The following is a 23,100-nucleotide window of genomic DNA, read 5'->3' as shown; positions in this document are numbered from 1 at the left end:
TTAATTTCCTTTCAACCCTTAATTTCTTTTCAACCAGGCTGGGATGTGGGTTGAGGCAAACTACTAAAAAAAGTTTAAGTTTCTGCAACAATATCTCATTACCTGCTTGATTTTTTAAAAAGAAATATACTTGCAAGCCACACTTCACTGATATATTTGCTCTCTGATCAATATATTCTGTACAGCCAGTCATTACACAAACATCAGTAAAACATCTTTTTACCAGACTGCAAAATGCAAGAAGAAAAAAATCAAACCATTCACAGCTCCTATGAATTAACTTACTCTAGAATAGTGTTTCTCAACCTCTGTATGCAGCCAGGAGAATTCTGGAAGTTGAACTCCACACATCTTAAACTTGCAGAGTTGGGAAACACTGCTCTACAGCTTTTGAAAATCACTTCTGAACTCACACTAGAGAGCTCTGCTAGTTACAGCAAGTCTTCCTGTTATTATACATTGTGGTAGTGAAAGACACCAATCAGACTTTTAGCTATACAATTTGGGATGAACACCTTTGGAATGGTGTGGGAGTAAGAATGGATTTCCAGAGAAAAATTGCAGACTACAGGAACCATTAGGACTACTCAGGTAACCCTGATAGACCTCCAAGTGCTTCAACAACCCTCTAAAAGGATGTAGATGACCAGCTGTCTGTAAGGAGTATAAATCCTTCCATTCCACACCATCCAGCCAGAGCTGAAGAAGCTCTTGGATGAGAAGTGAAATGTCTTCAAAGAAAAAACAAGAAAGTCCAGTTGCCTCCTGAAAAAGCACCTTTTGGGACAACCATGACCTGGATGACTGAGAATATCTACAGACTTTTAGTCAATCTGTTATTCCTGTTTTATGTATTAATATATCCAGGGTTGTGCTTGTTTTGTCCCCAGTTGAAAAAACTGGATTTTGTAGCCAAAATAATCAACATTCTATGATGAAAACTGTGAGGAACTATCTATAGTCTTCTCTGCTCCAAAGATCATTCAAAAACATCTACTGCATGTAAATAAGCAGGATAGGTCCCTTGTTGAATCTACTTTACAAATAGTAATAGGATTCAGACTAGGCCAGTGTTGGTGAACCTTTTCGGCACTGAATGATAAAACGGGAGCGTGCGCACACGCATGGGGTTGGGGGGCACAACACTGGAAACTGGAAGAGCAGCTCCATGGCACGCATACGCAGGAGCACCGGAAACCAGAAGAGCAGTTCCCTGGTGCGCGCATACACACACCGGGAAGCAGAGCTTCCGGTTTCTAGCGCACACAAATACCAGCTGACTGGTGCCCATGTGCTCGCCGGAACACAGAAGAGCAACGAGCAACAGCTGGCATGCTCAAAGAGATGTCTCTGTGTGCCACTTCTGGCACACGTGCCACAGGTTTGCCATCATGGTTCTAAGCAGTGTGAAACAATTTGTCTGCCAAGAGAGTGACACAAGATGGAAGAACGCTTCAGGCTGTTGGTGAGGCAGCCTAACCCATGCTCAGTGCCTATCCATATCCCAGGAAAAGGATCAAAGAGAGAACCAGCAGAAAACTCAAAGACAGGTCAAGATCATACAGATAGAGACAAAGGACTACTTATGAATTCAGTGTCTTCAAAATTACATCACTGAACAATGAACAAATACAAGCTCAGTTCCAAGGTCTAATATTGCCAAGTACTTAGATAAACTATCATTCTGGGCCCACCAGCTGACACTTCCTGGATACAGTAGTACCCTGAGAATGTCCAGTAATATCTTGGAATTCATGGCCTCCAGGACATTCATGAGTTTCTCTCATGCAATCTCAACGAGTTAATAAAGATGGATAGTCATACATTAGACTTCAACAGCAGATCTGGTGATGGAGGAATTTTCTACTTCCCTGTGGCTATCGTCATTTATTTGAATGGGTGGTTTTGTGGTGTTGTTGTTTTGCAGAAAACCACTAAAAAATGTCAGAAACTGGCAAACAATATCATGAATCATGGTCATGTGACCACAGAATGTGGCAACCAGTCATAAGGATAGCCAGACCATTTATAGGCCATAAAGCACTCATTCCATGGTCATCATAACTTCAAGTGGTTGTAAAATGATCCATCTTTAAGCAAGGATTACCTGTATCCAAGACATAAAAAAGGAAAAAAATACAGGTCCATATAAATAGTACACCATTATATTTAGCGAAGGTTTTAAAAGAGGGAATTGTAGATTGACGCTTTCCCTTCCACCATAGAAAGAGGGCAGCATCTTCAGTAGACTGACTATTACTATCTAAATTCAGTCAAAATTCAACAAAACTTTCCATAGATGGGGGAGGGAAAGGGCCTATGACAGAGGAAGATTTGTTGCTGCATGTTTAAGAAAGAAGCTAAATTCATCACAATGACAGGGCAGAGTGTTGGCAGAGATTTGAGCTATTTATTCTTTTAGGAAAATCCTATAAAGAATGACATGAGGAAGCCTCTATCTGCAGTCTTGTTCATCACGTTGGTGAGGAGTCTGATAACAGATGTATGCAGTAGCATGATTTAGTGCCGGGAGCTGGCCCCTGATGTGTATTAATACAGCAGCAAAGCGGAACGAGCTTCTCTTCATCACTCATCTCTATAAAAGAGGTGGAATCCGAGATGGCCTGATGTTAGGCAGAGCAAGCCCATTTGTTCTGCTGACTGATGGAGCCAGCTCAGGCTGTGTCCTTCACCTCTGTGGGGCACTCAGGTTGCATAAAGGAGTTCACTGAAGCAGGACCTGGTCAACAAGTGAGTTGAGAGCAATCGAGCTCAGACAGAGATCTGTGCTGAAGGAACATCCTTGCCTGTATAAACTCCCTGAACTGAAACCTGGGTCTGAATTCTGATTCATGACAATCTTTTACTGAAGACACAGGAATTCATCAAAAGAGAACTGCATCCGCAGTGAAAGAAAGTCGCCGTTCATAAGCTAATTGGAGCAACTATCCAATGAATGCTGACTGAAACCAAGCTGTATAGAGAGAGAGAGAAAAGGAAGGATTGTCCAATATCTAGGGATGCTCATCACACAAAATACAGAAATGTATTTTGCTTTCTTGGAATAACAAAGCATTCAGTTACACTTTAAAAAAAAAGAGGTTCACTTACGACCATAGAAAATGCCCCCCACCTACCAGTAAAAACAAAACAAAAAAAGCAGAGTTTGCACATCAAAGCGATTTGGGGTAAAACATACTAAAATTATGCTCTATCTTTCTCTCTCTGTCTCTCTCTCCCTCCCTGCCCCCCCTCTCTCTCCATCGACACACATACACATACACACACAGTCAAATGTGAACTTCAGATACGGCGGGGACTCTAGGGCAGGCCATTACCGGGGAAGGAGGGTTCGCTACATCACAGAGATCCCTCCTTCCGGCCCTAGGAGTCCCACTCCAAGACCAGATGGTGTAAGTAATCAGGACCCTGGTCTCAGGCTGTTGTCGCTAAATGCCAGGTCTGTTGTACATAAAGCACCTCTCGTCCGGGACTTAATTTTAGACGAGAGGGCAGACCTGGCATGTATTACTGAGACCTGGCTGGGCCCAGAGGGAGGAGTCCCCCTTGTAGAACTGTGCCCAGAAGGATTTCAGGTGCTGCATCAGCCGAGAGCCCAGGGAAGGGGTGGGGGTGTGGCCGCTGTTATCCGGGAGTCGTTAGTTCCTCGTAGGGTCCCTGCTCCGGAGATTGTCGGGTGTGAGTCTTTGCTGTTAAAGTTGGACCTCAAGGGTCAAGTGGGTTTGCTGCTAACGTACCTGCCTCCCAACAGCGTTGCAGCAGCCCTCCCCTCGCTCCTCGAGTCAGTAGCCGAGCTGGCAGTTGAGTTCCCTAGGCTGATGGTCCTGGGGGACTTTAATCTGCCGACGCTCGGTGAAAACTCTGATGGGGCGCAGGAGTTCATGGCTTCCATGACAGCCATGGGCTTGACTCAAGTAATTCGAGGCCCAACCCATTCGGCGGGACACATGCTTGACCTTGTATTTCTCTCGGAGCAGTGGATGTGTGATCTTGGTCTGAGGGGGAGTGACATCGTACCCCTGTCGTGGTCAGACCATTGCCTACTGAGGCTCGACTTCCGGAGGCCAAACCCCCACTGTAGGGAGGAGGAACCGACCAGGTGGTTCCGCCCCAGGCGTCTTATGGAGCCAGTAAGGTTCCAGACAGAGCTTGGGGTTATTCCTGATACTCTCACCCACAGTCCGGTAGAGACTCTGGCTGCTGCGTGGCACTCGGCAGCGTCAGAGGCCCTCGACCGGATTGCGCCACTGCGGCCCCTCCGAGGCAGCGGATCCCGGAGACCACCTTGGTTCACCGAGGAGCTCCGGGAGATGAAGCGCCGGAGGAGATGCCTAGAGCACCGTTGGAGGTCCGATAAGTCCGCATCGAACCGAGCAATGGTAACCACCTGCACCAGGGAATATACTAGGGCACTTAGGGCAGCTAAAAGATCACATATAGCCTCCCTGGTTGCGTCCGCTGAGTCCCGTCCAGCCGCCCTGTTTAGGATAACCCGCTCCCTGTTGAACAAAAGGGAGGCGGGGGAACCCTTGCAGGGCAGAGCTGAAGAATATGCCCAATTCTTAGCGGACAAAATTGCTCGGTTTCGGACGGACTTGGACTCCACACCTGCAGTTCCAGCCGAGACTCAGAGGGACCAAGTTCAACAGCTCTGGGTTGAGTTTCAGGAGGTTACCCCCGGGGATGTGGACAAGGCCATGAGAGCTGTGAGTTCCTCCACCTGTGCTTTGGATCCGTGTCCCTCATGGCTGGTTTCTAACTGCAGTGAGGTGACACGAGGCTGGATCCAGGCGGTAGTAACCGCCTCCCTTCGGGAGGGGAACTTCCCCGCCGCACTGAAGGCGGCGGTGGTGAGACCCCTCCTGAAGAAGTCATCCCTTGATCCAGCTGTCCTTAATAACTACCGCCCGGTCTCCAACCTCCCCTTTCTGGGGAAGGTTGTTGAGAAGGTGGTGGCCTTCCAGCTCCAACGGTCCTTGGAGGAAGCAGACTATCTAGACCCCTTCCAGTCAGGCTTCAGACCCGGTTACAGCACTGAAACCGCCTTGGTCGCATTGATGGATGATCTCTGGAGAGCCAGAGATGAAGGACATCCCTCCATCCTGGTCCTCCTTGACCTCTCAGCGGCTTTCGATACCATCGACCATGGTATCCTTCTGCGAAGACTGCGGGAGGTGGGAGTGGGAGGCACCGTGTTACGGTGGTTCTCCTCCTACCTCTCGGACAGGTCGCAGTCGGTGTTAGTAGGAGGGCAGAGATCGTCCCCAAGGCCCCTAAAATATGGGGTGCCGCAGGGTTCGGTCTTATCCCCCCTACTATTTAACATTTACATGAAACCGCTGGGAGAGATCATCCGTAGGCACGGGATTAGATACCATCAATATGCGGACGATACTCAATTGTATCTGTCCGCCCCGTGCCAAATCAATGAAGCGGTTGACGTAATGGACCGGGGACTCGAAGCCGTCATGGACTGGATGAGGATTAACAAGCTTGTGCTCAACCCAGAAAAGACCGAGTGGCTGTTGTGTTTTCCTCCCAAAAATTCGGCCATTAATCCAACACTCAGGCTGGGGGGTCAAATTCTACACCCCTCAGAGAGGGTTCGCAACTTGGGAGTCCTCCTGGATCCACAGCTGTCATTCGACCATCATATAGCAGCTGTGACCAGGGGGGCATTCGCCCAGGTACGCCTGGTGCGCCAGTTGCGACCCTACCTGAACCGGGAGGCTCTCACAACAGTCACTCGGGCCCTCGTGATCTCTAGGCTGGAATACTGCAATGTGCTCTACATGGGGCTGCCCTTGAGGAACATCCGGCGACTTCAGCTAGTACAGAACGCAGCCGCGCGAGTGATCGCGGGTGCACCCCGATTCACCCGCATTACACCTATCCTCCGCGAGCTGCGCTGGCTACCTGTCGATCTCCGGATGCGCTTCAAGGTGCTATTGACCACCCATAAAGCCCTACATGGCAGTGGATCTGGATACTTGAGAGACCGCCTTCTGCCAATTACCTCCCTACGGCCTATAAGATCTCATAGGTTGGGCCTCCTCCGCATCCCATCGGCCAGCCAATGTCGGCTGGCAACCACAAGGAGGAGGGCCTTCTCAGTAGCGGCCCCGACCCTTTGGAACGAACTCCCCGTAGAGATCCGTACCCTCACCACCGTCCAGGCCTTCCGCACAGCCTTGAAGAACTGGCTCGCCCGTCAGGCCTGGGGATAAGGACCATTACCCCGCCCGAATGTTGTATGCATGTTGCGTATTATTTTATTATGTGTTGTCGTCTTAGTACTGTATTGTATTGTATTCCCCTCTCCCTGGTTTCTGTGAGCCGCCCTGAGTCCCCTCAGGGAAAAGGGCGGCCTACAAATAAAATCAATTCCAATTCCAATTCCAATTCCTAAAGAATATATAAAGTGACTCCAAATTCTCTGTGAGGTCCCTACAACTGAAAATGTTTTTAATCTACTTTTTATTCTATAAAGGCACTACGTCCACTTTCCCTTTTGATTTTCGTTTAGAACCCTTAGGTTGTATTGCTAGACTAAGATTAAAATGTCCATGGATTTTTGCATTTTTCAATTAGCTTTACTGATATTTTATTGTTTTATCTCTGAAACTTATACTTCTATTCAACCTTTGATGCACCTAACTGTGAGATACACTGTAAATAGACCTACAAAGACCTTTTTTGATATGTTATTGTGACACATTCCACATCGGGCTGCCCTTGAAGAGCATTCAGGAAGTTTAACTGATGTAAAACTGATGTTAACAACAAGGGTAATAAAACATGCTGGCTACACTGCACATGTAATACCACTACTCCGTGAACTGCACTGGCTGCTGGTGTTTCCAAGTGCAATTCAAAGTGTTGGTTGCCACCTTTAAAGTCCTAATGGCTTGGGACTGGGTTACCTGAAGGACTGTCTTTTCCAAGAGTTTCTCCCCATCCGATCTGGTCCAACACACTGGGAATGCTGCAGATTACATCAGCCAAAAGTGTCTACTGGCAATAACTAGAAGATGGACTTTGTACAACACTGTACAACATTGTAATTGTACAACACTATACAATTACTGAAATAGCCATGATGGCGCAGTGATTAGAATGCAGTGTTGCAGGCTAATTCTGCTCACAACCAGGAGTTCAATCCTGACTGGCTCAAGGTTGACTCAAACTTCCATCCATCTGAGATCCATAAAATGCAGAGCCAGATTATTGTGGGCAATATGCTGGCATTTGTAAACAGCCTGGAGAACGTTGTTAAAGCACTACAGAACAGTATACAAGTCTAAGTGCTATTGCTATAGCTACCACTTTTGGCTTATTTGGCCTGCTCCTTGCTGTAGCTTTAGAAAGTTGTACAAAGATGCCTGTCTTGACAGGAATTTGGCCACTAGTGATGATGGTGACAGATTGTTTTTTATTGGGGAGGGTTTTCATTGTGGTTGGGGAAGATCTGATTTATGAGGTTCTGGTTTTATGGGGAGTGACAGGATATTTGGATTTTATGTTACGCATGATACTGTAAGCTATCTGAGTCATTGTGATTGAGTGATATAAATCTAAGTAATATATGAATCAAACAAACTGCAGCAGGAAAGGTTTTAGTTCATCTCCTCATAATGTCTTCCTTTCATGTAAGCTATACTCTTTAGAGGTAGTTTGGCATGATCAAAATATAATAGCCTCTGTATCATCATTTTTGCCCTAAAAGCAGAAATCTTCAATTTACATTAAATGTTAGGCATCTGTACTTCTCTTTGATTCCTTCAGACTCTCCCCTTCTCCATTCCTCAGCTGGTTTTGATGGTGGTTTGAATTTCACCAGCAGAATGATAAAATTAGATAAAACATGAATACATATGAAGTTTAAGTCTATCCTCTGTCAGCCCTGGAGGCCATCTTTTCTTTGGACCTTTAGGACTGCCATATTTAGTGCCTGGGAAAATGGGAGGGGGGATTTGCAAGGTGTTGGTGATGACACATAGCCATAACAACATTCTTTTCTCTGAGAGTCAAGGACATTCAGCCTGCACCTGGATAGGAGTGACTAGGATCTGTCTCCAGTTCGGACAGTGGATTGATTGGATCATGTGATGGATATGTGGGTGCAGGGGATGGGTCTTTGACTTTCTTTTGGGTGAGAAAAACCCGGGAACTTTCAGATTCGGGTTTTCCCAGATGTGCCAATATGACATACATCTCTAATAAAACGGATCTTTAAGGAATTGCTGGCCTCAGAGTCTTCTTTAGTTGGAGATTTTACTTGGAACCCTGACATCCTCAGCCATGTAAACTCAATCAACTTTGGATCAGTTTCTCTTTCTCAGCTCCTTGTCCAATTCAACACTATTATACTGATAATCCTTAACTTATGATAAATCATTTAATGACATTCAAATTATGACAGCTACAGAAAAAAAATTACTTATGGCACATCCCAAAGTTATAACTGTCATACTACTCACACCCATAGTCATATGATTACACTTTAGGTATTTGGCAATCACCTTGCATTTATGACTTATTGCAGCATCCTGCAATAACATGATTACATTTTGAGACTTTTTTGGAATTTTCCGTAGGCTCCTCAGCTTGTGTTCTGATGTCATGTGAAATCACATCATGCTATTAACAGAGTCCATGATTGATAAACACAATGGCTGGCATTGCACAACATAGTTAACCAAAATGAAATAGATCGCATACAGTAACTGCATACAATGTGTAAACCTCACACAGATTTCTTGGCATGAATTTTGTGAGTAGAAAATCTAGCAAAAGTTTAAATACCCCTATATTAAACAAATACCGAAAAAGTATATCTTCACTGGGAACAGATCTCTGCATTATAGAAATGATCATTTATTATTATTTTTTTACCTATCCAGGTCATAGGGTTAGCACTGCACAATATATTTAGGGTACTCCTGACTCCGAGTATTTTAAATCTAAGCTTCTCCTAAACACAGTAAGGACATTAACATTAATTTTATGGCTGACAATGTAGACTCCTTGGTACTGCAGACTGCTTGGTAGTGTCACACAAAGGAACTTTGGCAGCATTTTTCATATACTGGTATGTTATTTTTTATCTCAGTTATTTCAAAATATTTGCTCATTGATGGTAATATATTTCATAATATAAAATGATTTTATTAAATTGGGTCTTTTTAAAAAAAATAGGCACCATGCAAAATTACAGGAGTCTAAAATATGTGGAGGACACCAGATTGAGAAAGACTTGCCTAGATTCCCTTGGGATATAATCAAGTGTCCTGTACCAAGCACGTAAGAACTAGCACTGTACTCTCAAACACAATATCATTTTGCCTTCTCAGTATGATGCTCTTCAGTTAAAGTGTCCAGATACTGATATTAAAAAGCCATACATATCCTATTTTTCTAAATCAAAATCTTTCTAAGGAACCACAATTGATGGCTGGATAGGTTAATAATGCAATCTTAAAGGAAAACAAATTTTGTGGGAAACAACACCACATTGTGCAGTCTGGCTGAATTATGTAAAATGAGTCAAGTTTCCATAAGTACAACTTACACATCTTTTACCATACAAAGTAATTTGCTTCTGTGAGCTATAACAGGCTGCGAAGGCTCCAATTACTGCTGACATCTGTGTTTTCATCAGGCACTTCTCACACATTTGCAAACCAACAGTTACTACCAAAAGGGCAGTTTCCAATATTAAATTTGGCATTTGTGTACAAAAAAGGAAAACTTTATACAATATTGCCATAAGATGCCTGCTTTTTAATATGGTCAAAAACAGTTGAAAAGAGATATCTTAAACTGTGGGTTTTCTCATGAATTTCAAATAATTTCTCCTCCAAAACTGCCACAGTCCATATCACTAACAATGAAGAAAGTTTTACCTGAGTTGGGGCTGGAAAGTGAGGCTGTTGCCATGACTGGTTTGCGTTTTCTCTTGATGTCCCTTGAGCACGGTGGTCCCAGATGTATATTAGTCTGCCTAAAAATGAATAAACTATACCAATTAGAAAAAGAAGCCAACAAGTATCACATTGATGGTCTTTTAACAGGAAATGCATCAGCCAAATAATTTTTAATTAGCATTTACGATGCACTATTTTTATAATACAAGAACAATTCTTTTTATTGATTGATTTGATTTCTACCCTGGTTCTCTGCTGAGCAGTGAAGGCAGCGAACAAAATTTTAAAAGTTTTTTAAAAATGAAAAACATAGATGAAAGCTAACAATCTAATTGTGTGTATGGAGATTCTCAATCATCCAGGTCATTCAGTTCTCAGAGCTGAAGAAGCTTCTTGGATGAGAAGTGAAATGTCTTCAAAGAAAAACAAGAAAGTCCAGTTGCCTCTTGAAAAAGCACCTTTGGGATAACCATCTAATCATGCTAAAGTATACAGAATAGTAAAAGCCTGCAAAAGAAAGGGGACTTGACAGATATTCTACATTCCTGAGGGAGCAGGAACCAAAAGCAAGGGAATGTTTTCCATAGCACCCTTCCAAAGAGCAGAGATACTGTACATTTCCTATCCTATGAAGAAACAATTAATGAATTTTGTTAGAAAAGAAAGCTAGATTGAATATTTATAGTTAAATTATCTGGCTTGGAAAATATTCTTCCACGTTTATGCTAAAAGTAACTTAAGGGGAAATGACATAAACTCAAAGAATGCAGAAGAGTTGCATGTGTTTAACTAGAGATAAAGGGCTAGGACAAGGGCTTCACAAAGGAAAGAAGAAGAAATAGCCTTCACTAATCTATCTATTAGGATCAAACAGTAAGTAAATGATCGACAGAATTACAAAGTATTAGAAAAGATCAGACAGTTTCCTAGTGCAATTGCCTGACCCATAGAAACTGCTATAGGGCAACATTAAAGACTAATCCACAACAAATGCAGATTTAAAATTTTTGACAACGGCACAATAAAGCAGCACATTCAAGCCCTTTTACTTCAAGAGACTGAAGTACCCATTCCTTTGTATTACAGCTGTGCTCCCCTTTTTAAACACATTGTACTCAATGTATATTGAGAGTGCAAATGAAAAAGCTAGAAAGAAATCAATTTGTTTCACAAGTGGCTCCCTTACTCCACATATTAAGTTCTGTGATGCAAAAGGCAGTATGCAGAAGTTTTTCATTATGCTCCATTGTGATAATATAGAAGCATCTGCCCTATATATTTTCATTGTTAGACCAGATAATTATTATTCATGCCTGGCTTAGTCCTGACATGAAAAAATAAAGACAGTTCTATGCGTGATGGACATGTATATATATCCTTATTAAACAAGACATTGATTTTGATGCAACTTATAGATTTATAGTAGTCCTATTAAAAGCAAAGGGGGAAAAATAATCATAAATTCAGCTAATCTACTTTAAATACGGTCATTCAATGCACAGTGGGTTGCCTTCTTTTTAGGTGGCAAAATGATACTAAGGAAATCCTGGGAATATTTACATACAATTATATCAAAAAAGGAAAGCGAAGTATAAATGTGATTAGATGAGATAATGCTAAAAGTACTTTGCTGAAACAAAAAAAAGTAACCAGTGAAGTAAACGTAGATACAGCAGGTTAAATTGTGTAGCTATTGATTGATTGATTGATTGATTGATTGTTTTCTTTTTGGCTAAAAAATCAAGAGTCTATTGATCTCCAGCTTGGACTAACAACGTGTTCAGTGTTTATTTCAAGCCTGCATTGCACTACACAGAGAAACACAAGGCTTATTCCACTTCTGGCTTCCATCCCAAGTGCCCTCAGTATGACAGATTGTATCTCAAGTTTACAGTGTGGAAAATTAATGCACAGTCTCCAGCCTATGCTCTCTCACCTACTTTTGCTATCCTCAAAGTAATAACAGCAGCAATGGTTATTGACAACAAGCATAGTCTCAATTCAGATGTCATGCTTTCAATTGTAAGGAAGGAACCTAGATGTTTAGCAGAGGAAGAATACAATAAAGCTATCAACTTCGAACCTGGCAGAAGCCATTTTGTTGCTTCTCAGTTGCCACACAGTATTGTGGGGGGAAAGCAGGAATGTACTGCCAGACACAACACCGCTTTATCTCGTGATACCCAAGGTCTTCTCCACAGGTGTCGGATGAGAAGGAGGAGGAGTGCCTAGGGAGCCTGACAATGAACCTAATTGGATAATGTGACCTGTGACACTTGGGGAGGGGATCATTTACTATTTTAATTATACTGAAACTGTGGGAAATAATCAGAGTTGGTTTTACATTTAATAGTGCTAATATGATGTGCCCAATAAAGAAGTTCTTTGAGAGGGATCTGCATTTCGGAGTTCTGATTTGCTTGGGCTCGTTAGTCAGAACCTTGACAAAATCATTTCTATTAGATTTAAGCATGTTTGGTCTATTAATACATGAGCTGAAGAGAAATGGAGATATCCACCACTGAAATATTCACTGTTCTGATAATTAACTACATTCTTATGCTACTCAAGAGAATTAGCACACTGCCAATTGCAGGAAAAACAAATAAAACCCTAGCATTGGACAGAATATCAACATCTGTAAACAATAAGAATCATTTAGAAGTTATGTGATAATCACACAAAGTATTCCATTGGAAGCAATAAATAAACCCTTTCATAATGAAATATTGAACTTGAGCAACAATAAAAGTTTTCAAAATATCCAAGATATACACCCTTTAAATCTACATACATACAAATGCATAGAAATGAAGGGTCTATAACTAACTCACAAACAAAAAGCAGAATGCTAGACATTACAAAAATAATTCTATCTTAATTTTATACCAGAAAGTACCCAAAGCAGAATTGAAATATTTTAAATTTGAATTATATGAATTGTACTAATGGAATTGCACTACAAAAAGGTATAATACAGACTAACCAGTTGTCTTTTAAACAACGTATTTAGCTATCTTCATGGAAAGGAACCATTAAGAAGAAATACTTCCTATCAAGGGTATTGGATTGACAGTATTCAGCTCAGCTATTGCTGTTGTACACACCGCATCCACAGCAGGCAACATAAAAGATACCTTCTCTAAGCCTTGAGGTACCACCTGGGGCTATTTCTGATGCCTTCAAAGGTCAAAGTTAATAGTGAGAACAGAGCTCTTCTGCCTCTTTGAAATGACACCAGATAGCTGAACAACCATGTCTGATCTGCACACTGCACATAGAAACCAGTGTTCATCCAATCAATTCAATAATCACATATCTGTATCGAGGAAATCGCTCATTATACAGCATGGACAAGTGCCCAGGTATAAAATTACATCCAATTCAAAAGCTTGTCTACTCCAGAATGGCAAATAAAATGCCAGTGAAACAAAAATTCCACCTTTTTCCTCCTGCTCCTTAACTCAGCCATATAAAGCTAATAATCAAAATGTATGGGTAATTAATTAACAATTACCCATGTGATTAATTCCCTCCACCTTTGCAACATGTATCATAGTCCTACCATCTAAAAGACCTACCTGCAGGGACAAGTGAAGAATTTTTCTGAGTGGCTAAAAAAATAATATCTTCCTTTAGACCAGAGACATTTTCTGGAATACTGAAAAATACTTAATGTCTGACTCAGCACAAAGGTAATTGTCCCAGGGATTCATTTCATTGCCTACACTGACAGAGCCAAAATTTCATAATATCTTCACCTACTGTGCATTCAACTGACCATCCAATGAGTCCAAAATTGTACTTTTCTCTATTTTTTAGGTAAAGGATCTCAACAGGCACGGACTCTGCTTGGGAATTTATCATTAAGCATGGTATTTTTTATTATTATTATTTATTACATTTCTATGGCCATCTATCTCACAAAAAATTACTCTGGATGATATACAACAATTTATGAAAACAATGAATTTATAAAAAAACAATCATTATTAAAATTACAAAACAGTATTTATTTAAATATAAAAACCAAATGGCCCAGGAGGGAGTGAACATCAGCCACAGTGAGGGAGCCATGTAAACATTTCACTGGTCCTTTGGGATTCCCATAGCCAGGTCTTAATGGACTTCGGATTGTTGTTGGGGGCAATATGCTGACTCTGTAAACCGCTTAGAGAGGGCTGAAAGCCCTATGAAGCGGTATATAAGTCTAACTGCTATTGCTATTCCTGAACACTAACAGGGATGGCGCTAACCTCATTTCTCCTGAATTAGAGCTTTATCACAGGGGTCCCCAACCCCCATCACTGGTCCTCAGCATGCCAGAAACAGGGCGGCACAAATAAGCAACTCCCTATCTGTGGGATGCAGGCAGCATGTAAAATCACGCTCCCTCCAGTCCATGGAAACACCTCTCTTCATGGAACCAGTCCCTGGTGCCCAAAGGTTGGGGGGAGGGCACTGCTTTAGCACACTACTTGTGTAAAGGAAAGCTGTAATCATCCCCAAAAGGGGGCATTCCATTATTAGACAATACTCAGTATCATGGGGAGGGGGGAAAAAATCAAGCCTGCTCTCACAACGCAGTTCATATATTTCAAAACCAAAAAATAATGCAGAGAAAAGTGCTCAGTGCCAACTTCTTCATGTTTTCTACTCCAGAGCACAGTCAAAACAGAAGTTATGATAGGCAAGCATGATTAGTAAATGCTTTGTGCCCTTAAAGAGCAGCAATTACAGGCATGTGAAGAGAAGGAAAAGAAGCCCCTGAGATGCTCTTCGTCACATGCCTCCCGAGAGGTAGCAGGCCATTAAAATTCCATGATGTAGAATCAAAAACAGCCTGGGAACAGCCAGGAGGCAATACAGCAAATTAATATACCAACCATCTCCAGGGAAAGAGACAAAAAAAAATGCAGAAAACTATCTTCACGTTGGAAAATAAAATTATACTACTAATGATAACAGCCACCAAACACACAGACACAGAGTACTTCTAATGATGGGTGTGGAATTCCCAGTGCTGCTTCTAATGCTTTGAGAGAAGTCTCAACACATCACAGACAGAAATCTAGAAAAGAAATCTTGCTATAGTACAATTTATACAGTCTTTCAACTGCATCTTCCAAGGAAACCTCAACAAAGCCATCTCCTTGACACTAAAGAGCTCCTCCTTGCACACTTGTGGCCTCGTATGCAACACTCTAGCTGGCGGCTCTGTTTAAATGAAGCAGTGGGTTACCAGGTAATCACTACGCTGCCAAAATAAACTGAATCATAAACCATCTGAGAGGCAAAGAAAATATGGGCTATGATACAAGGATCCCTCCCTCCAGGATCTGCTTGACAGCAGTACTTTCAATATTATAATATATCTGCGAAGGCAGACAGCAAAAAAAAAAAAAAAAATGGCAGTCTAAAAAAATACGAGAAACAAATTGGTAAAATAGAGTGGGATAGAGAACTGCAACCAAAACTAACTGCAATTTCTGAAAATTATTTATTCATATTTCTTTCATTTAGTGAAAGTGGAAAATCATTTACTTATTTAACTGAGAAAGACTATGCTAAATATAGTGTTATTTGGGGGTGAACTGAATATTTTGTACTTTTAATTCTTACAAGAGAGATTAATAGAAATAGAATAGAGTATATGAAGTGATGAGTAAAATGCAACAAATTTGGAGACTGAAATTTGGTTAATAGAGTCCATTAAGAGTTACCAGAGATAACATCATCTTTATTTTTATCTTAATCAAGTAAACTCAAAAAAGAGGCTGAAAATCTGTGTGTGTCTTATACACTGGCCTGCGGGCTGGATCGGCCTGTGATAGTTGTCCCGTGGGACCATCCCAGAGACAGATCAGCCATGATAACTAGACCACGCCCACCCCAGCTCCAAAAGAGGAAACGAAATCCTGATATGGCCCGCGATGGAATCGAGTTTGACACCCCTGCCATACAGTAATGGCTATGAATATTATTGTGTTTCATTATAGTGAGTATTTTTAATGCTTTCTTATATTAAGCTCTTTTACTTTTATAAAATTCTTGTTAATCCTGTATTTACTTTCATGATTATTATTCATCTTGGATATCCATCCAAGATTCTCTTTAGAAATGGTAGAAATGAAATTTTGGACAAATATATTGTATGTTTTCAGACTTATATGTTCCAAAACCGACCAAAAAAAGTATCATTCTATCTGAGGTGAAAACAAAGCATGTAATTACCTGGCTGAGCAGCGTGCTGGTGAGCATCTTCGGTGTGAAGCATCAGCAAGAACATCCAAGGAATACAGCGGAGATAATGGACTGAACTATAAATTTAAAACACAGGTAGTTAATAACATGCCAAGTTATATTATCTGAACAAAAGATGCTTGAATTCAATCCTAGTATGAATGACCATTTTTGGTATCGTCCAGTATAGGGAACTCTGAGCCCACGTCTACCAATTGTATGTCCTAACACACCAGCCCAAATTGAGAACCAGTTGAGGACCAAATGTTTTTCTCCTGTTTTAATATACATCAAGATTTGGGATTTATTTTCACAACCCAGATCTCCAAGATATCTCCAAAACATTGGAAAATATTATTTACCGTATTTTTTGGAGTATAAGATGCACCGGAGTATAAGACACACCAAGGTTTTGAAGAGGCTTTTTTTTTAAAAGTAGATAGAGGGATAGAGAGGGAGAGAAAGAGAGAGAAATACAGTAGGTAGGTAGGGAGAGAGAGTAGGTAGGTAGGTAGGTAGGTAGGTAGGTAGGTAGGTAGGTAGGTAGGTAGGTAAAGGGAGAGAGAGAGAGAAATAGAGATAGAGAAATACAGTAGGTAGGTAGGGAGAGACAGTGTAGGTAGGTAGGTAGAGGGATAGAGAGAGAAATAGAAAGAGAGCGAGAGAGAGAGAGAAATATAATAGATAGGTAGGGAGAGACAGAGAGAGTAGGTAGGTTAGGAGGTAGAGGAATAGAGAGAGAGAAATAGAGAGAAATACAGTAGATAGGTAGAGGGAGAGAGAGTAGGTATGTAAATAAGAGGGATAGAGAGAGAAAGAAAAATAAAGTAGCTAGGTAGGGGGAGAGAGAGAGAGAGAGAGAGAGAGAGAGAGAGAGAGAGAGAGAGAGTGAGTGAGTGAGTAGGTAGAGGGAGAGAGAGAAATACAGTAGGTAGGTAGGGAGAAAGAGAGAGTAAGTAGATAGGTAGGTAGGTAGATGTTTCCAGGTGTATTTATCCATGTGCTGGAGAAGGAAATTGCTGACAATCTGCAACACCTAAGATTTTGTTTCTGCTGGCACAGCACTTGATCAATGTAATTCTCATCAATCAGTTAAAGAACTTTCCAAAAGGGGAAAAAAAGTTTTTGCACTCTGCAAACCTCCCAAAAATGGCCCGCAAAAATGGGCCCATTTGTTTTTTTTAAAAAGGCATGAATGGCCTTGGGGGGGAGGGGGGGGCTTGCAGAGTGCTCCTAGGGGTGGGGGCAAAAGCAAGCAAAAAATGGCCCATTTTTCACAAAAACAGGCCCATTTTTTTTTTCCAAAGAAATTGCATGCAGCCTTATGGAGGCTTATAGAGTGCTGCTGGTGGTGGTGGTGGGGATTTCTGCCCTCCCCAACCCCGAGAAGCTCTCTGAAAGCCTCCCTAAGGGTATGCACGGTCATTTTTGTGAAGGGGTGGGGCTTAGGGAAAAATGCTGTATTTGATGTATAAGATGCACCCAGATTTTCAGCCTATTTTTTGAGGAAAACATGGAAAACATTATACTCCGAAAAACATGGTATTTGGCTATCAAGCCTATTCTCATTTGTACATGATGTCTTATGTATCTGTTAACAACCTTGTTGTGAACCCTGACAGCTTGGAAACTGTCATAAATGCCTCTTTAATATTACAAACAGAACACTGACATAGTGACATAACAGAACAGCAGAAGCTGTTATTAAGAATGACATAAGGAACTGAATGTATTAGCTTTACCAGCAGAATAAATTATTTATCAGAAACAATTAGAAAGGCATACTCTATTTATTATTCATTTATTGTATATGAGCTATTGGAATACCAAAACTTATTCACAGATAGGTTTTCGTCTTGAATACAAGGCAGTGACTGAAGTTCTTTTAAAAGTTGTGAGCTGTTCAAACATTAAGCAAAGTAAGTGGCACAGCCCTCCTTAGAGAAGAGTCAATAGAGTAGCATATTCTTGTATGTTAAAAACTTTTCTCTGTGTGTATATTAGAAGCAGGTTACCTTAGATATTTCTACCTGATAAGTCAAATTTGCATATTCATTTGGAGATTTCAAGATGGGAAATCATTCAAATATGCAATTCCCAACTGCCTTGCTTAATTTTTAGATCAACTCAATCTTCAGAAATGCTTTCTGACAAAAGACAGTGATGAAAAACAATCTGCAATAGAACAAGATCATATTACGAACTCCATCTTCATTAGTCCTGCAAATTTTAATGTTAACGCCTTTTTTATCTCCTTCCTAATTAACTCTGTCAACATTTAACTTCTTTCAGGAAAAAAAATTCCTTATTTTAACTTTGAAGACAACATTCTTCAATTATTACAAGATGTACCAAGGAAGCATAAATTGTAACACAAACAACTACAAAACTAAATGCTCAAGACTACTATAATTAAATAATCCCATTAAATTAGATTATTTGATCACAGATTCTAATATCCAAACATATGGTAAAGAGGACAATTCCCACAGATTCATAAAGGAACCCTCCTTTCCTTTGCATCTGTCTTTCTGTCTCTGTCTAGAAAGTACAAATTCATCCAAAAAAGGTCGGATAGTAGTAGCTGACTTTCAACAGTCCAGGGTATGTAAAAGAAAAGTGAGTTCGGAAAAAGAGTGGTTGGTGAAATGTTAGTATTATTTAGAGTGAAACAAAACAGAGGTTTGTACTGAACAGGGACAAGCACTATTGATTCAAAACTGAAAAGGAGAGCTGCTTTTCCATTAAAAGATGAAATTTGATTTCATTTTACTAGCATAAGTGGTAGATGAACTAATCTACACACTCAGAAATTAAACACATACACAGGCATAATTTCATTGATATTTCAACATCAGTGGGCATCAATGTAAACACTATATGTTTATAAAACAATACTGTAACTAAAATTCCCATTTTTCTGCTTCGCAATTGTATGTAAGTAGGGATTAGCATGATTGAAAATGTAGCTATAAAATATGGTAAGAGAGTGAAAAATTAGGAGACTGCATAGAGACTGAAAAGTCATCAATACAGAAGAATTGACAGAAACATGCAAATAACATTTGCAGCTACAAAGAAAAATGTAGAAAGCTAACATTCTGGGGTTCTATTTGGTACAAGGAGCCGTAGTGGTCTGCTGGACCAAAAAATGGGGCTGCCTTACCTCTTGGACCCAGGCTGCAATGTGGAAGAAATTGGAAGCCAGCACTTTGTTCTTTCTAGAGAGATAGAAATCAAATGAGAGAATATACAAAGTAGAGCCAGCTTACCTGGTTGCGATCTCTCATTCCCATTGATGGCAACCAGAAACTAGAGAGAGATGGAGTTGAACGGAGCAGGAGAATAAAGTTGTGAAGAAATGAAGAAACAAAAAAAAATTGATGCATAAAGAAGAGAAAAAGATTAAACATCCATGTTAGGCAGATTTGCTAAAGTTAGTTACAAGACAATAGGAATTAATCTAAATATTAATGGAAGATAGAAAATTCAATCCAATAGAGCACATCCACAGGAAGCCGCATTATCTTTAACACTCATCCAAGATGAGGGCATTAGGGTATTACAAATACTCTAATTTCCTTTCAGAAAGGGAAATTTCAGTATATCGCCCATCAAAAATATATGATTAGGATGATCTAAAGCCAGGAAAATATAATTTCAAAAATGCTGAAATTTTGACTGCTAGAGTATCCTTTTTATTACAAATAAGTGGCTATACTATTTAGCATCGATATCCCTTTTGTTTGTGTTGGGATTTTCTATTTTTTTATATATGCGCATTTAAAAAGACTAAAGTATATGATTCAACTAATGGGGAATAGTCCAATAGCCATTATTAAAAAGGGGTGGGGGGAGACAGGAATACCGTGTCAATAAAGAAGGGCAAATATGTTATCACTTCTTCAACCGGCAGCTCCCGATTGTTTGTTTAAAGTTCGAGATTGCCTGATTTCACAACAACTCTGGATAGTTTACCAATGAAAAGAAAACAGCCTATATCTAAGAAAAAGAATCCAACTGATTAGAAGACAGAATCAAAAACCAAAGGGACTCAACCACATCTTAATCCAAGGGTAGATAATCAGGTCTTTAAAAACCTGCAGAAAAGCTAAAGGATTAGGATAGTGTGGATACAAGGGGGGATGTCTTTGTAGGGTAACAGGCGCTATCGCCAAGAAGGCATGTCTCCTAGGTCCTGCAACATGACACTGCTTAACCAATAGGACCCAGAGTGTAGCCTCACTAGTTGATCTCACTGAACAGGCAGGAGACAAGTGGTCCCTCAAGGAGCCAGGCCATATGACATGAAGAGGCAATAGCCAACATCTTGAATTGCCAACTGACAACCAGTGCAGCTCAAAAGCAACGGGGACACGTGTGTAGACCGCAACACACATTACTACATACCACTGCACTGCAATCTGGGTCGCTTTAACTTCTGAGAGGTTTTGAAGGACAGTCCCATGTACCACACATTACAGTGGCCCAATCAAGAGTAAAGAAGATATGAGTGGCTGCCTGAAGGGCTTTCTGGAAGAACCTATGTAAAGGCCTTCTTGGCCACAGTTGCCACCTTCTTTTTGAACAAATTGGAGTGGGTGGGTAGTGAAACACATACAGCCATTGTTTGCTGAAATATACTGAAACAATTTCCTTTAGCAATTCTATAAAGTGAAAAACACATCTAATTCTTTATTATGAGAAGAAGCACCCATAGGATCTGATGCTTTCACGTATTCAGGCAGTGCTATGATATACATATAAAGGGTTGGAGCTTGCAGTGTGCTACTGCTTTTATCATTTTCCCCCCTTCCCCAACACTCCCTATGGATGCCTCCATGGACAGACTTTCATATTTGATCTATGACATAAATTATAATAAACTTAAACTAATGAATATTTGCTTCCTGCCCAACCCCCAAGTCCTAGGTCTTTATCTACTGTGCCCAGATGCTTACTCTTTTTGGCAGGAATCACCAATGATGTGGCTAATCCTCTCAGAACCCATTGCATTCATGATGGTCTCCTGAAACACAAAGTAAGAGGGGGAAAGACTAAGGCTAAAACTACACTGACTCATTGACTGAAACCTAAGTCAGCCTCAACTAACTACGAATGGGGGTAGAAGTGCTGTTTTGATCCAAAAAGAGCATGCAAAACTCCTTGGGCAGCGGAAGAAGAAAAGGCGAGAGGAAGGAAAAGTGTGTATAAAATGGTATAAGTCTTTTGTGGGATAAGAAACCATTTTCAGCTTTTTCAGTATCAGAGCACAGTTTCAAAATGGCTGCCACAAAAAATGGCGTTAATGATATAAAACAATTGCCATAAATATGACATTTTAAAAAATGAATTCAATTAAGCCAATAACATTGTTGTTTTCCTCCAATCCAATCCCACAAAAAAACTCTACATACATAGCAAAAATAAGGTTCTATGACTTCTTTCTGGAAAGAAAACAAAGGCCACAAGGCTTGCTTCAGCACCACCCACCTGAAGGGAGGAATAGCAAAACTGCCGCATATTAAAATGAGGCAACAGCAGTAGCAAGAATGAAGGTGTGAGGGTAGAAGAGCTACAAATGCTGTACCTTCCTCGGTCAAGCCCTGCAAAGCTGGCAAACTCAAGAAACAAGAACCACTTGGTTTCTGGAAAGATCAATGTTGCTAACAGGGTGATATAACAGAATCATGAAAGCCTAACAGATAAATTATCTTGCGCAATTTATACCTAGCATAAGTAAAGCACAGCTGCTTTGTGTCTCTTTCTTAAGCTTCTCCACTCTCCTGAGTTGAGGAGTCTCTTTTTGCAACTCCATCCTTCACTTCTCAGGGTCTGTTGGACATTCCATCCCATTCTCTTCCAAACAGATGTGCTAAGTTGGCCAGCAAATTGAGGCTGCAGTCATAACGGATAGTTTTAAGGTGCTGTTTACTTCCTGAGCCAAAGGGAGTAATCATCTACTGCCTTGAATTTCCACGAACCAAGGCATGGTAAATTAGAGACGAAAAGGAAGAGGGACACTCAAGAGGATTTCAGAAGAAAACTGCTAGCACCCATATTACTGAGTATATTACATAACATTTTTCAAGCAAAATCTAATACAAAATTGGATATAACAAGGAGCGAGGTTCAAAATGCAAACCGCATTCATCCATGTGTCCTCTTCCATATAACATGGCCTTCAATCCTAACACTAAATATGATTGTGGTTGGCTCAATTTTATCTTCTCTTGGGTTGCTTTTACTTGATTTCTGCTTTAAGAATGGAATCAGACTCGATGGCAAAATGATCCCTTCCTACTCTATGATTCTATAGAGTTTGAATTTCAGACAATCTTACTTCTCAAATCACAGTCTTCCTTTTACAAACCAATTCTACGTTCATACTTACATAGTATGAAATCCACCTCTGAGAAATTAAAGAATATAGTGAAACAATCTTATAAATTAACTCAATGGAATCATTTTACCTAAAGCATACTGAGAGAGATGGTTTGATGTAGTGATTAAGGTACTAGGCAAGAAATCAGGTCATCATGAGTTCTAGACCTGCTTTAGCATGAAGCCAGATAGGTGACTTTGAGCTAATTATTATTCCTTGGGAAGAAGGTGGCAATGGCAAACTAAACAATTTTGCCAAGAAAATTGTAGACAAGCTATAACAACAAAAACTACTAAAAGCATCACCAACAACACAATCACTGCTTTGTTTAAGTTGGATCAAGGAGCAACACCTTAATGATATCAAAAAATTAAGGAGATTGAATATGGTTAGTATTTAGACGAGAGATCCCAGCAAATCCCAGGACTGAAGGTTAACTAGGAAAATGGGAAAAAGAAGAAGGCAGGAAAAACCCACTTCTATATTCCACCAAGAAAATTATGTAAACATACCTACTGTATATAG

At 40.6% G+C, this 23,100-nt stretch overlaps 1 protein-coding gene across 7 annotated transcripts in view; it reads right to left on the bottom strand.

Moving 5' to 3' along the window:
- The window catches only part of GPATCH2L (G-patch domain containing 2 like), a 47,375-nt gene that overhangs the window by 7,878 nt on the left and 16,397 nt on the right, over positions 1 to 23,100 (bottom strand). For 3 of the 7 annotated variants that reach the window (XM_014071793.2, XM_087724540.1, XM_014071792.2), the window contains exons 6-9: positions 21,152 to 21,219; positions 19,357 to 19,411; positions 16,182 to 16,267; positions 9,927 to 10,024 (exon numbers count right to left, since the gene is read on the bottom strand). In XM_014071793.2, coding sequence (XP_013927268.1) covers positions 9,927 to 10,024; positions 16,182 to 16,267; positions 19,357 to 19,411; positions 21,152 to 21,219 — 307 coding nt within the window. Of the gene's footprint in view, positions 1 to 9,926; positions 10,025 to 16,180; positions 16,268 to 18,220; positions 18,366 to 19,356; positions 19,412 to 19,462; positions 19,503 to 21,151; positions 21,220 to 23,100 lie in introns of those variants that run through there. The other 4 variants (XM_087724553.1, XM_087724568.1, XR_001313850.2 and 1 more) reach the window with 3 other exon arrangements.

The sequence above is a fragment of the Thamnophis sirtalis genome, unplaced genomic scaffold, assembly GCF_051295495.1.
Source record: "Thamnophis sirtalis isolate CommonGarterSnake01/CBP01778 unplaced genomic scaffold, rThaSir2_p1.2 scaffold_1, whole genome shotgun sequence".
Taxonomy (NCBI): domain Eukaryota; kingdom Metazoa; phylum Chordata; class Lepidosauria; order Squamata; family Natricidae; genus Thamnophis; species Thamnophis sirtalis.
The sequence above is the reverse complement of the archived record's forward strand: the minus strand, read 5'-3'. Positions and strand labels throughout refer to the sequence as shown.